We start from the raw sequence: 15,744 nt of genomic DNA, 5'->3' as shown, positions 1-15,744 counted from the left end.
GGTTGAGATAATTTACCGCCCCTCCGTTAATCGCTGAGGACGGCGGGAGAGGTGTCTTGGCAGCCAGCGGGGAACCTGTAGAGTTCTGGCAACCCTCTGTCCCGGACCGGCCCAGGAGCTTTTGGAGAGAAGGGGGTAGGGGGGAGCATTCGGGTTAATTTAAATATGCCGAAGCCAGAAGAACGGCCGGGGTCGAAACCAGGAATATGACTCCTAACGGTGACATCTTTGCTCACTGTTTTCTGGTTGTCAGGACCTTTGGGATCTGCTCCCCGCCGTTGCGCGAGTATGTGCAAATACTCTTTGGACCCCTTGCGTTCCATGGGCCTTATTTTTAGGACGGGGCTTGAAAATGACTCCAACTTCTATACTTAATTTCTGCCAGAAGAGATGGGTAACCTATTCTGCCTGTCCCTAGATGCAAATAGCTTGCATTATGTCCAACACATAACAAGCGCACGGTGCCCATCAAATACATTAACACCGAGTCACGAAAAGCAGCAGGTCCTCAGCATGTGCCCCAGCTCTTCCTCTTTTATTTTTTTTTCTTTCTTTTTTTTTTTTTTCTTCTATTGCCCACAGATTTTACTGCAAATTCCGGGGTTATTTGTAGTATTTCAGAACTAGGAACTAGAAGAGATTCTGCTTTCAGACTCCGGTACTTGGCACGATTCTCCTAGGCTTTTGTGCTAGAGGCAGGAGAGGACTTTCCAGTCCCCGCCGCGGCAGCAAGGGAGGGGGGACAATCGTGCCCGCCCCGTCCCAGCCCATCCCAGCCCAGCCCAGCCCGTCCCATCCCGGCCGCAGTCGCCCCTTCCCGTGCCGGAGCGGAGGTGCTGGGGCTCTGAGCGCGTTTCCAGCGCGGCTTTGTTCTGCTTTGCGATGGCAGCTGCCGAATTAATTCGCATCGGGCACTGCATAAGTTGTCTCGGCCCAAAGGTTGTAGGAAAATAAAATTGCCCTGCAGAGCCCGGAAGCCTGAGCTCTGAAAAGATGAGTTTTCTCTGTATGATTTTTTAGAGGGTGCAGCCCAGGGAGTCAGTGTTGTGTGTGGTATGGAAACGAAGTTGATGTATAAATAGGTGGGGTGTGAAGGATACAATAATGTCCCAGGAGGTAAGTATATGGTGTTGCATTTTGAACAGTAACAGGATCTTTTCAGATGTTCCTTTGAAGTCAGTGATCTTCCTGATATTTTGTTGTTTGGTTTGTTGGGTTTTTTTCATATACAACCCCTGACTAACTTGCAGTTGCTGGATTAGGAAAAAACCTGATAATTAACAGACCAGGGGTGCCAACCGCTGGGTCCCACATCTCAGATGAGTTCCTAGACCTCACTTTTTCCTCCTTAAAAGGAAACCATTATTGGATAATGGGTGTCAACTTCATTGGCACACATACTAAATTAAACATTAATAGTATTGCCAGAGAGTGTCCATTCATACTTTCTGGCTCCAGAAGAGGAACAGGCACACTGTCATTGTTGATAATTGCCAATATTTGTGTATCTGAACATTTGGATAGACAACATAAATAGCACTTGCATGGATTTTGTAAACTGAAAGATTGTAAATACAATGTCTAGACTGAGAGAAATGTGATCATGAAAAGGTGGATCATGCCATCTCTTCTTCTCTTCAAGTACACAGAGTTCCTTATCATCTCTCTGGTTAAAGTTAATGTTGTCCACAGTGTTGAACATGCATACTTCCTATTCATGAAAGGTAGAAACATTAAGTGTTCTCCACCATCAATCTGAAAACGAAGCCATAAATGTTTGTTTTTTTCCTGAAATACCTGTCTCATACGTAAGGTGGTAGCATTTGGTGTCAGAGTCCATATCCTTCAATGACTGAGTAAATTCTGCACTGTTCTGGTGTCATGTGGCTGTAGCTGTGTGGTAGAGAGGAGAAATGACCAATTTAGTCTTACCAGTTTTGCTCCATCTCCCAAACAATGATTCTGGAAGCACTTTCCCAGCATATGCCCATGCTGGGCGACATGCATCATGGAACCAGATCAGTTATTTGCTCTCTGGGGCTCCAGCTATAGCAGTGCATTGGGGGTTAGCTCCTGCAACAAGCACTGGAGTGTGTGGAGAAGAAAATACTGTAGTAAGAGTAAGAAGATTCCTACTTTGTGAAGATTTCTACAAGTTGTGAAGAAGGTATAGGACTGGGAGAAGTTTATTACAGAACAATGATTTATTATTTTATATAGTTAAGTTATGGAGTCATATACAAATTTGGAATGAAAATCCAAAAAGCAAATAGTCCAGGAGACAGTATGAAGGGAAGGGAAAGGAAAATAATAGCTTGCTATATAAATACAGCGTGTTCTCTCTTTAAGTAGTAGCTTTATTCAATTTTCCTCATGTTAAAAGAAGATATCTACAAGAGTCACAAAGGTAGCATAAGTAAAAAACACTACTGAGATTTCATTGGAGGAAGGAAGTCTAAAAGATGGGGAAACTCATTTAAAAAAGAAAGAATAATGCAAGACCCATTTCAAAAAGTAGAAGAGTAGATGGTGAAAACATCTTTGTTTAATACAAGAATTAAAACATGCTGTGTAAGTTGAAAATGTTAAAAAGGCAGCTAGAGCTGCTGTGTTATGGTTGGTTATGTTGGTGGGTGTGACAATTGCTTTCTGTTCAGCTAGATTGTTAAAAGCAGCCAAGCTTCTCACAGGTATGAGCAACTTGAGATAAAAGATGCGCCGCCCAATCAGAGGCTCAGAGCAAAATACGAGACAATATTAACCTTGTTACCCACTGATAGGCAGAGAGGCTGGATACTGACCTTTTTGATAGTTTATGTGTCTAGGTATGAGCAAGAAGCATAGCAAGCATAGCAAAATCAGAGAAGAGTGATCCAGAGACACAAAGAGAACAAAAATTGGCAAGTAGGGTTTTGGGAAGGCAGAATACAACAAAATGGAGCAAAAAGTAGAAAGGAGACTATTTTAGGTTTGCCATTAACCAGAAAAATAACCTCCATATGTTTGATTCCTTATATTCTCAGATACATCAGATGTTGGACATCCTTTGTTGACAAACAGGGTTTAATCAAAGAAATGGCTGATTCTTCAATATTTTTTTTTCTTTTCAGTGACAACACCATCATCTTAGGACCCTCAATTACTGCTCACTGCTTGGGTCAAGAAGGGGTAATCTTATTTAGTGTAATGGATAATTAATCTATGGAACTAATAGCAAAAAATTTTAGTGAGATAAATAATTCTTGTAAATTTCTAAGAGCTTTAGACAATTAGTGAAGATAGGACATCTGCTTTGTATTTTCTGCCCTGGTAATTACAAGGACTATTAATTCTCTGAACTTAGGGGAGAGCTCAAGAGAAAAAATTAGGAAACTGTTTACATTTATGGTACCTTTATATAATTAGATTACTATGTGAGCTTTCTTCTGAAAGGGTAGAACATTTTTCACAAAACGCTGAAATATATATGCAATGATTTGGTTTTGTTTGGGTTTTTTTTTTACACTGCCCTTATTTCCAGTAGATTTGGGTGAAATTATTAAGATGTTTGTCAAATAAGAAGAGTTGAGGTGGAAAATAAGCATTAGCTGGATGTGTAGGATTGCATCTAACAAAGTTTATCTTTAAGTGTCCAAAAGTCGTATATACACCTGTATTTTTACTCAAGTTATCTGATTATGAAAAGACTCTAATTAATTTTTGCCAGTTAAGCATCCCTTCTCCTTTTTAAAGGAGCCAAGCACATCAAAGTCCCAGTTGGGAGCATTTCTGAAGGTTAAGTCATTAAGCCAATTGCACCGAGTTTAATGAAAGTAGCTTTGGCATCTTGCTCTGGGGACATGTTTAAAATTCATTGCATGTCTTCTGCAAATGGTGGGCACTTTCTGCTGTTTTTGGTTTTGTTTTGTTTTTTAGGCTTGCTGGTCCTGCAGAACTTCACTATCTCATTATCGTTTCTCATGGGGAACCAATGTTTATAACAGAGCTGGGAAACCAGTTGCTACCCTGCAACTGGTATATTTTAGCCATCTTGAGTGTCTAGAGAGTTGTAGAGTGTTTGCTCTTGCTCTTTTGCTCATAAGACAATTAATATTTTACATTGGCCATACAAAGAGCATCAGCTTCTACAGGATCATTTTTAATTCATCTAAATACTCTACTTGCAATTATTCTATTACCCTAAACATTTAACCTACCAAGTTTGAACCCTACCCCTGATTGACAGTTCACTACAGAAGTATAGAGGGAGTGAGAAAAAAATGGAGCATCTTGTGCATAGCCATTCTGTAAAAAAATCTCACTCTTCCCTGAAGAGCAAGGTTGTGTGCCAAAGCCAGCATGAAGAGGACCAGGAAAGGTTTGAATGAATGTGAAGACTACTGTCATCAGTGTAGTTCTGTCATACAGGAAAGGAGCAGTTTTCTTCATGAGAAAGTAACTGTTGCGTGAAATAATTGAACATTCCGTTTCAGAGCAATGTGATTAAATTAAGTAATAAAGATTTGAACAGTTAACAGACCAGTCAAATTATTTATGATACAGCTCATCACCTGGTCAGAATAGAGTTATTCTCAGAGGGAAATAGGGGCTTGGGGGGAAAAAATGCAGTGTTACTGAATAATATGCCTTCCAAAGGCAGTGTTAACAAGCTGTGAAAACCAGCAATGCATTTAATTCAGTAGCATAAAGGTAGAAATACCCCAGATACCAGATTTCTTTACAGTAAATCTGAAGGCAGTCATAACAATGCAGAAGAGCTCAACATGTAGACAGCAGTGATACACAATAAAAGCAAGAGTTTTACAAAATTATCTTCCTCCATACACATTTTACAAAGAAATACAAATGAAAAATACAAAAATGATTGTAACAGGTGGAGGACAAATCTGTAATGACGATAAAGAGACGCAGTGTTTTGCTGGGTCTCATCATATGTATGAGGTGTTTGCTGTATAATCCTGCGTAAGAATAAACATAACCATGACAAATAAAAAATTACACTTGAACTGTGTGAACCTTGTTACAGCTGTGGAATGCTTATGATTAATGGCAGCCCAATGGGCTTATTACAGGTTTTCAGTTAGTTTCTGTGTCTGAAAGGGAATGACGAGGTCTTTTTGCAGATGCTTACAGAAATATCCTTGCAAGTGTGAAAACAGAATGGGACCAAGACAAAAGTTGTTTTTTTGTTTAATGGAAAGCAAGGGGGTAGACATGAGTTGAGCAGAGATGGGAGTTACCTCCTGCTGAGATTAACTGAGAATTAATAGGTAGGAAAGTAGGTAGGCCAGAAACAACATTGGAAGTGGAGACAAATAACGTACATTTGGTGTGTTAAAGAGGAGAGTTCAATATTCACTGCAACATCTTTTGCTTCCTACACTGCAGGCCAAACACAACAACCCAGTCAGACAAAGGTGAGAGCCATCTCTCCTAGTTAGATACAGTACAAGTGTCCTGTACTGAGGCTTATGAATACACAGCTGTTGTGGCAAATTCCTTCTGATTTCTGGAAAACAGAAGGTAACATAGGTTAGGATAAGGCTAACAAGCTTTTGGGAGACACCCTGTGCCTGCTTTACATCACATCATCTAAAGTCCTGTATATGGAGTTTGAAATTATAAAAGGGGATATTCCATTTGTGGTTGAACAGAGAGTATCAGATGCATTAATAAATAATATAACCTAGATAAAATTATTTTGACAAGAGAGTAATGATTTTATGTGCTGTCATCACTTGGAAAACCACAGTAATACCTGACTTCATTTGATTCCCTTACTGCCAAGAAACATGCTGCCATAAAGCTCTGTTAGCATTAAGAAGCAGTATATCAGCCAGTAGATGGTGATGATGGCTGTTGTAAAGAAATTCAGATACCAGGCTGAATTAACAGCATAGGAAGGAACACATTCACAATAAGCCTAGAGTCAAAAAATTTGTATAAGATCTTCAAAGTACGTTCTCCAGGAGAACAGGAGACAAGATGACATGTAGACTTCTAAGTGAAAGTTTTGCCATTTGAAAGTTAAGTAGGATTTTTTGACAGAGAGAAAATACAAGACTCTCCACCTGCCTCTTTCTGAAGCATGCTAAAGCATTGTATCTCCATCTGCAGGGATTTGGGTGAAACAAAGGTAATTGTGGAAGATCTGCTAATGCCAAGTGAAAATGAACACCAGCAACTTTTTATGTTGTTCGTATTTCCCGAAGGAAAACTCATCAGCAGAAATGATGGGTTGGATCAACTGTTTCATATGCATGGGAATAAGGGAGATTTACTGGACCCAGACCTTTTATAATTGATGAAGATACTGCTTCCCTCCAAATCCTGGACAACCAGAGACATTAATTTCTATGACTGAGCTGAGTCCTTATGTTCCAGACACAGGAGTTCCCTTTAGAATGAAAGGGTGAAGTACCTTTTGGCTGATGAACCAGAGAACAAATTAAAAGTTAAAGAAAAATGTGTTTGGTCAGATATAGACCAAGGGGTGGGTTAAAAAAGAATATAACCCCCTGTTTTTCCACGCACTCATTTCCCCTTTTCCTTTGCTGGCAAGAGTACCTTCTCTTCAGCATGTTTCAAATGTATGTGCCAGCCCGTTATACACATCGGTGGCTGTGTTACAGCACTGTCTGGTCTCATTCTTTCTCCATTCAAGGCTATGGGTTTCATGGAGTATGTTTTTCCAAGGTTAGGCATCAAAGGGCATATTCTCTCAGGGCATTGACTAAAATATAAATGAACTCAATTTGGTTTGGAGATGGAAGTCTGCTGATATGCTTGTTTGTAATGGGTTCATGGGCAGAACTTTTCTGAGGCAAGTTTCAAACAATGAAGTGTTGGAAACTGTAGTACAGAATCTATTGTTCAATACATTCCCTAGGGACCAGAACAAAAGATGAGGATGTTTCTGAAGTTCTTGCCTAATATCAAAGACTGGCTGTCAAGGAGTCTCTTCTGGCAGAATTGTTGCTGAGGGCATTCATAAAAAATGAAGAGATATTTTTGAGGTAAATAGAATTCACGCACTTCCCAAATAAACATGCCTTTCTCAAAAAGGAAATATAAAATTGTCCAAAATTTCATGTCTTGAAAGAGTAGTTTTAAATAGAAAACAATGAGGAAATGGGATACTTACTTTCAGTTATTTTATTATCAAGACAATGAAGACGATGTTAAGGACCAAAGGTCAGTAAAGGAAGATCACCAGGATTGAAATGGTAAATCAATTGAAGTCTCTAGAAGATTTTCCACTGATTAGAAGGGGGCGTGTGAGAAAGAGGGTTTTCTTCACATTCCTGAGCTCACCCAGCATGAGAACAAGAATGGCAAAAGCATAAACTTGCATGTCCAGATGAATACTTGAGAAGATGTCCTGTTCTGTGAAAATGTGTAGCATTGAAGACAAGCTGAAATTGCCAGTACAGGAAAAGACTAGTCAAACAACTGCTTGTAGTTCAAGATGATTTTTCTTTTCCTTCGTATCAGAGATCGGTAAGAACATTATTTACAAGGCTGGCAATTAACATTGTCCCAGCAGAATGAATATTCTCCTTCTGCCTCTAAAAACTTAGGCATCTTTGAATTTGTCACCAGTTTTACTTCTTTAAATAATACTTACATATGTGAAGTTCAACTCTGGTCTGATGACACATCCGTCCTTTAGTGTACCTATTTTCATTGCCAGCCAGGTTTCCTTTGCAGGGACGTGAAGAAACTCCTAGTCTGCAGACCTGTCTCTGAATGTTATGTATTAAACTAAGCTCTCTGTAAAAAGGTGATATAAGAGACGTACCATCTAACAGGGAAAGGGTCTGGGAAGCTCCATTTGACAGTTTTTCTACAGATTATTTCAGTGTTCACATAACAGCAAATCTCTTGTAGTTGCTCAATTGAGTGACTGCCAGACATGAAGAAGCAGTATGCTTTTTATATCCATTTATATGGCATACTGATTGCTTTTTAGCAATTATGGCAGTGAATGAAATTAAATACTTTTTAAAATAATGAGCTACTTTTTAGTTAAATTCCTGTCAATGAAATTATTCCGTATTTGTCTTCAAATAGTTGTAGTACGAGAGTAGTAGTTGAAGTACAATATATGAGGTTTATTTTATTAGTAAAATAACAAAAACTGACACTATAATTTGTACAACTCTCTGTCGAATTAGCGCCTTTTCTCTGCTCTTGACACTTCGGATGTTTTGTGAGATTATTTTAGGGCCATAAAACATAAATTTTCTGTAAAGATTTTGGGGTTGACTTAGAATTTGAAATAGTTTAATGGAAATACAGAAAAAAATCTTAGAGAATGATAGAAGCATGGGAGTAGATGTTGAAAGGAGACACCAGTTTCTTTGAAGGCTTGAAAAATGTCTTGCAGAGAAAAACTTAAAATAGAGTTGTCTAGAAATGCTTTGATGGAATGGTTTTCAGCTGATAGCATCTATTCATCAAATTGAAACTCTACTGGAAGGGATCAATTTTCATAATTCTGGTTTTTAAACATTTCCAGCATTTTCAAAGTTGTTAAAACATCCTGTTGAAACATTTTCTAAATTATAAAAAAATACAGTTTTCAGTTCTAAAAGCCTTCCTCTCAAAATGTAGCCTAATTATGCCAACCCTCTCTAAACTGAGCTGGAAATATTGCAAATGACCCAAAATTGAATAACTTTTTGTTTCATTTATCTTATTTTACTTTATTTTTATTTCCAATAGACCATCAACATTTTCAAGAGTTCTACATTTGTCAGGCTTAGAGAATGAAAAAATATTTTACCCAGCTTGATTGAAAATTCAGCTGGCTCAATTTATCAATGAAATTCCTTCAGTATTCTCCTCCTGTATTAATGTATTAAAGTCACTTATGACCACCTTCTGGCACTGAGGCCAGCTCATGTGTAAGATTATTTCTCTGTGTTATCAAAGGTTGTCATCTACTGAAAAAGAACGGCAACATCCAAACCACCTATTAAGAATGATCATTGGCCTACTCTGATACCTGATCCATGCCAAGGGATTGGCTGGCAGAGTATGAACTGGCCGAGTTTAAGACCATTCCAGGAACTGATATAGGAAATTGAATTTCAAGTCCTGGGTTTGTTTTTTACATAGGCATGTCTTATGAAGCACATAATATCATTTACTCTCTCATACAGAGACATACAAAAAGCAATGACTGTAAATTAGAACTACAAAAAAATAAGGCAAAAATACAAATCTGCAGCAAAGTGATTGGCCATTTAAACAAGCTGTAAACTCAGCATCTCTTGATGTCTTCTCTTGTTGTCAAGACAGGACAGTGCTGTAGAACACGCACAAGCCAAGTAAAAATTACTGGGTTTAGAAAAGATATTGGGGTAGACAATAGATTAAACTAGATAGCCTGACAGTCCCTACTGGGGATATATTCTCTAGAAAAATCAATTGCAAAAGTATTGCTTGCTTCTTGTGTGCATTATCGTTAAAATTAAGCATCCATTCGTTTTATGGAAACATCTTAAATGAGAATTTTTCGTGTGAGTTTCCCGTTAAACTGACATGCGTATTCCAAGGGCTACGTTTCAAGATTTAATTATGGGTAGAAAAGGAAAGGACACCTTTCCCAGGGCTGGCAGGAAGTGTTCAAGGAGCCATACTTCTGTTCAAGGCAGGGCAGCAGTTTGTGCAAAACTTTACATCAAGAAGCACATCCTCCACCAATTCCCTCATGACACCAACTTATGTGTATGAAGTAAGGTTGAGCAAAACTATCTTTAACGTGTCCAGGCTACAAACCTTTTCTAGTTGCTTTTGCCTAATTCTCATGCATTTTCATGTTGAGTTTGCCTTAGACTTGGTATTTGTTACTGAAAGATCTATCTCAATACTATATATTAACAAGGAAAACATTCCTAAATTTTCTACTGGAATCTTCATCTCTCAAAGGGACCTCTGAGCTGCATACTTCTTCATGGAGCTAGTACATAGCTAGAGGACTATTTTTCTTCCTGTGATCCTGCAAAAAAAATATGCTCAATTTTTTGTTCTGCTTTTCCATTGGTTTGGTTTAGTACCCTGGTGCCTGGAGCTATGGATACAAAATATTAGCTGTAAAACTGTCAAAACTTGTTTTAACAAGCAGCAGCAGCCATTGCTTGAGGGGCATTTAAGCAGGGTTTATTAAATACTTCTAAAGTATACAAAAGACTCTTTCCAGAAGGAAAAGGATTTTTTTAGTTATATTTTATAGCATTACATGATACTGGAAAAATCAAACTGGAACATGTCATATTGAATAATACTCCTGATTAGGGCTCAACTGAAATTTCTCATGATCCACCATCTCCTGAAATACAATTCTGTTCACAGAGTTTGGGTGATATGAAATCTGTTCTCCTATCTTTGGCTGTGCTATTGCATATACTAACTGATTGTGGCAAAAGAAGGCAGCTGATCTTGGTACAATTCTGAGGATTGTATAGTGTACACTGAAGCCAGCTGCGTTTTTAGAGCAGAGTTTTAGATACTGATGTGCTGCCTTGGTCAAAGACAGAGTTGGTCCAGAACTTAAGATTTATCCCAAGAAATTTCTTATTTCTGACAAGCTATATCCTGTCCCTAATTTAAGCCACTAAAATGTTAGGTTTTAACATGTTTCTGAAACAGTTAGCACACAGAGTCAAAAGTTTGCCAAGTCCTGAAGAAGTATGTGTATCAGCCTGGCAGTTTAGAACTGGTCTGTCTTCATGTGCACTTATGGAAAATGTTGACTGTGCTTTAACTTTTTCAGCAAGATGTGGTCCTGAGCAGACACCCTTGGACAACAATAGCTAGGTGCATTTGGGACCATTTGGGTAGTCCTTTACTCCTGCAGAAGTCTGAATGCATAGCTACTGGGATATGTACTGGTCCCTGGACTGAGGAATAATTAATGGACCATTTATGAAATAGATATTAGAGAGTAAGAACATTTTAAAGGTGCAGGCTTTGATATCAAAAAAGAAAAAAAAGCTCTATGCAAGCTCATACTAAAAATGCTTCTATCTCCTTACCAGTGTAAATTTAATTATTTTTTTTTCTCTCCTTGTTTGTCTGTCATGATGATCTTTGTTTCTAATTCCTTGCAGACATCTCAGTCAGTCTGTTAGCAGTAGTCGTCAGCTTCTGTGGGCTTGCCTTGCTGGTAGTCTCGCTTTTTGTCTTTTGGAAGTTGTGTTGGCCCTGCTGGAGGAGCAAACCTCTCACTTCCAATGCCAGTAATGTCCCCCAGAGCAACTCCAGTGCTCCTACAGAAGTTTTTGAGACCAGTGAGAAAAAGGAAGTTAAAGAAAATGAGAAACCTACAACAAAGGTACTTGAAGCCGCATTGAAAATTAGCCACACTTCACCTGATATACCAGCAGAGGTCCAGAACGCACTGAAAGAGCATCTGATCAGACATGCACGCATGCAGAGGCAGATCACTGAGCCCACGTCATCATCAAGGTAAGTCAGGGGCACTTGTGTTTGTGGTACAATTCCTGGAAACCTATAGAGCCAGAACACTCTGCTGAAGATTTCCAGGTTCCTTGGTTATTCTCTGACTTCTTAGCAGTTACGGGTTAAAGAGCAGTGAGATGAAGGCAAAGCCTCAGTGTCCTTTGAACTGGATATTCTAAAACATCTGGTATGCCTTCCATTACATCATTATTTTAACATAGGAAGATCAAATCTATGTCATCTACTACTTTATAAATGCACAAAATACTACTTTAGGCATTTCCATTTTAAGTTTTCTGTATAGAAAGATCTATTTCAGTGTTATTTTTTAAAGTACTGCAAAGCTTTTCACAGAGATATTTTTATAGATACAGCAGTTGCTTTAGCAGATGAAAGTTTCCCTCTCCACTAAATAAATGACAGATTTGTTGTTGATGGCACATTTCTTTAAGACATGCTTTGCTCTATAAAGGAATTAAAAACCTACTCAAAGAATGTTGATCCTTATGTACTGATCTTCAAGCAGGACAGGTTTTATACAGATGCTTAAATAAGTTACAGGCATGTAGTATTGCTGAAGTGATTTCTTTTGTATTAAAATGCAGGACACAAACTTTTTTTTTGTCTGAGGTACTGCTTTATATTGAAAAGCAGTGAGGATGTTCATAGTGACCTATAGATCCAAACAGCATTTTTTTAAGTACTGTCAGCAGATTTAATGAATGGAATACAAACAGTGAACTGTAAAGGTCACTTTCTGTGTCAGAAAAAAATAAAAATAAAAATAAAAGGTGGCATGTTTTAGAAACAAGGAATGGGAAATGAAAGCTAAAAGGGGCACCTGATTGTTTGTACAATGCTACAAAGAATACAAATACTGTATAGGGAGTAGCTTTCCCTCAATAGAACATTTGCTAACTGAACACGTTACCAAAGGAAAAAAAAAAAAGCTCACATTCACAATAATCATCGGAGGCACAAGATTGGAGAGGACACATGCTTTACATTTAGTGAACACCTACTTTGCTGGCCTTATGTGAGTCCCTAAGAGAGCATTTTGGCAGCTCACTGTACTGATCACAATTGTGTCTGCTTAAGTGCTTTTCCCCATCTATTCCAATAGCATGAAACAGCCAACAGGCAACCACAGGAGGCTTCCAAAAATGAGGGCATTCCAGCCAGGGGAGGTCTTACTGGCTTTAGCAGCTGAACCATCCTGATTTATGAGACTGTACAGCTGGCTTTAAGCCACATTGCCCGGGTTATGCCTGGCTTCAGCTACTGTGTCCATCTGCTAAGAGAGAGAGCACCGTATCCAAGCCACTCTGAGGAACATTTTCAAAATACTGAGAAGACAACTTTGAAATTGTAGCTGTTGTACTAAGCATAGAGAACCAAAATTGATACAGCTTAGCATGACAAGGATGTTACACAACTTGCAATTACACAATAGGATATTAATTGGAAGAGTTTTATCCATCATTTTCCAACAAGTAAATCTGTGTGTAATCAAACTGTCTGACTTCCTGAACAGACAGAAGAAAAAGCTGCTTGGCAAATGGACTCTAATAGTCTCTGTGGTACTAAAGGGAGAGAAAGGAGTTCCAGGGACGTGATCCAGAGCTACTTCAGGCTGTGAAAGTATTCCCACAGATCTCTAAAGTGACTTGGGTTGGGATCTAAATGCACATATAATATCTGTGAAGACAATGAGAGTTTTGCAAAATTAAAGCTTGCCATCCATCCTACTCTTTCTAGACATCTGGTAACTTCATAAGGGAGCTTTTTATTATTCTGGATTATCAGGGTTAAATCTCTTCTGAGAGGGACAGTTCCTTTGCTTTGAGTAACCTGGGTTGTCCCACCTTAGCCAGTAAGTACCAGGGTGTTTGAAGGCATCACTTTAATTTACAGTTTGCTGGAAAACTACACCCTCTCTACAAAACATGTTTCAAATGAGATGCATCTTTAAAATTACCCAGAAGTGGTCCTTTCTGTGTTTGTAAATGCTTTTTTTTTTTCTATAGCCCTCCCTGCCTTAAGTGAGTCTTAACTTTCTGACTGCCCATATTAATTATTGCTGGCAAGCACATAATGTATGAGATGAAGATATGGCATTTAGATCAGCTTTCTGGATTGCTCCTCCATTGTGTTGCAGAATATTGGATCACAAGTAGACTAAAATCTGTGGTGCCCTTGATTGGGGACCTCTAAATAGAGAGGAACCATTAGGAGACACAGAGGTAACAACTCCTCTTTCATTACCTTCAGTGCAGAAATGCTTTATTTAGACAGGAGTTCTGAGTGATCCAAATGTACTATCTCTTAATTGTATTCCATTGGCAAAGGATGTACAAGAGATGTTTGCTGTCTGGGTAGTCTACTCTACAATAATCTCACCTGAGCTGGGGCAAAGGAAAGGGTTTTAACCAGTTCTGTGATAGGTTCTTGCAGCATTCATCTCTTAATAAAAGAGATAACAAAAAAAGGCAAATATCAAAAAAGAGATAGTATCTTACTAAGTCAACATAATTGATTCAGCAAGGATTTCAGTAAGCCATCCAGAGCAGTAATAAAATCACTATGACATTTGGCTGATCACTTTTTATAGACTGTACATGTAAAATGAAGACATGTTATTGTAGGGGAAATGATGAATCTTTGCTTAATCAGAACTATGTCATGTTCATACTTCCCAATAATATGAAAAGACCTGCTGTTTTTTTTTAAACCCTCCTTAGTCTTTGATCCCAGTTAACCAGTAAACTACAACAGAAGTCCTGCATGAGTGTTGTTCATTTACAAACATTTTTTTCTCTCTGTTATGGAGAACCACTCTTCCCAGTACTTTGTGAAAGTATTCTGTAGTATAGTTTGTTACTTCTATGATATTGCTTCCTTCAAATGTTCATCTGTATTTTCAAAGGACATACTTTTTGCTCTTCAGCATTACGTGAGCTTGTCACTCAGCTCTGCAAACAGTAAATCAGTTCACAAGAGGCACAAATGCAAAAGTGAACTGCTCAGGAATGTTAAGGTTATAGGAAAACAAGCAGATTTGTTGACTTTAGTGATCACAAGGAGAAGACAGCAGTCTCTGTTCTGTCTAAATACTGCAAGTGCTGGTGTCTGTTCATGGATTTGGTCCAAAAGATTGGTCTAAATTCATCTAGGAAAGCTACTCCAGAGCCACCACTCATAAATATCAAGTCGTACCATAAATCAGCAGTTACCTTCTCTTTTGTCTTCTATATGGCAATCTTACTTCATACTGTCATCATTCCTGTGTAAGCACAATTATATACTACAGATTTACATACAGATTTACTGTCATTCCAAATGTATTTGTTCTATGTTATGAAAGTCATGTATATTATAGGAGTACTACATAAGATCCAGAGGGAGTTGAAATACCTGGATTTGCACAGATTAGTAGCTTCACAGCATTTTTACAACCTGGTTGCCTGACGTGATTGCACTTCAATTATCACAGTCATTAGTTCCTTTGTTACTCCAGAACAAAGGAAGATAAATATGTTGCCGTGACAACAGTGAAGCATCTTAATAATTAACAGACCAATTAGCTGTCTTGGTGAAATGCTCTGACTCAGATTCTAGGCACTATGTAATTAGGATTTTGGATTACTAGAGCAAAAGTGCTGCTGGTTCCCATGGGGAACAGCCACACAGCTACACAGTTTTAGTCAGTGGCATCTCGCAACAATGATGATGCTCACGAGACAGAAATAGCATATTTGGGGTTTTGTATGTTAATTTCACAAGTATTAACTCAGATCTTCAGAAACACAAGAGAAGGTTGAGGAAAACAGAATTTGTGGTCTATCTGTTTTCACTCAAACTGGAAACTCCATACAGTTGGCTTCACTATTTCCCCTGCATAGGCAGTTTTCTCTACTGTTTGTCTATGGCAGGGTTTGAACATGATTCTCTGGGCATCTCATGCTACAGGTGCAGGTGCAAGGAGCACTCGGGAAGGCCTGTCTGTAAAGATTCCATTAGCACAGATAGAAACAGCAGTAGCAAAGCTCTTACTAGATTTAATTATGAGAAAAAGATACTTGAAAGCTAGTGCCTGAATGTGTTGCATGCCCAAACTTTTATTGCCACTACGTTTTAGTTGGAGTTCAGTTCCTTCCCAGTGTTTAGCACACCTATGAGGCTGGACTTGACAGAGATGAAAGGCACAAGGACAGCCCTGAAACTCCCTGAGGACAATACTGTACTTTTCTAACTAGTTAGGACATTTCCACTCCT

General features: G+C 38.5%; 1 protein-coding gene across 1 annotated transcript in view; it reads left to right on the top strand.

Moving 5' to 3' along the window:
• The first annotated feature begins 1,618 nt into the window (after positions 1-1,618).
• SYT10 (synaptotagmin X) overlaps positions 1,619-15,744 on the top strand; it is a 31,694-nt gene continuing 17,568 nt past the window's right edge. The window contains exons 1-2 of the mRNA XM_010008206.1: positions 1,619-1,724; positions 11,118-11,475. Coding sequence (XP_010006508.1) covers positions 1,619-1,724; positions 11,118-11,475 — 464 coding nt within the window. The remainder of the gene's footprint in view (positions 1,725-11,117; positions 11,476-15,744) is intronic.

Source organism: Chaetura pelagica, unplaced genomic scaffold, assembly GCF_000747805.2.
Source record: "Chaetura pelagica isolate M959 unplaced genomic scaffold, ChaPel_1.0 scaffold92, whole genome shotgun sequence".
NCBI classification, from domain to species: Eukaryota; Metazoa; Chordata; class Aves; order Apodiformes; family Apodidae; genus Chaetura; species Chaetura pelagica.
The sequence above is the reverse complement of the archived record's forward strand: the minus strand, read 5'-3'. Positions and strand labels throughout refer to the sequence as shown.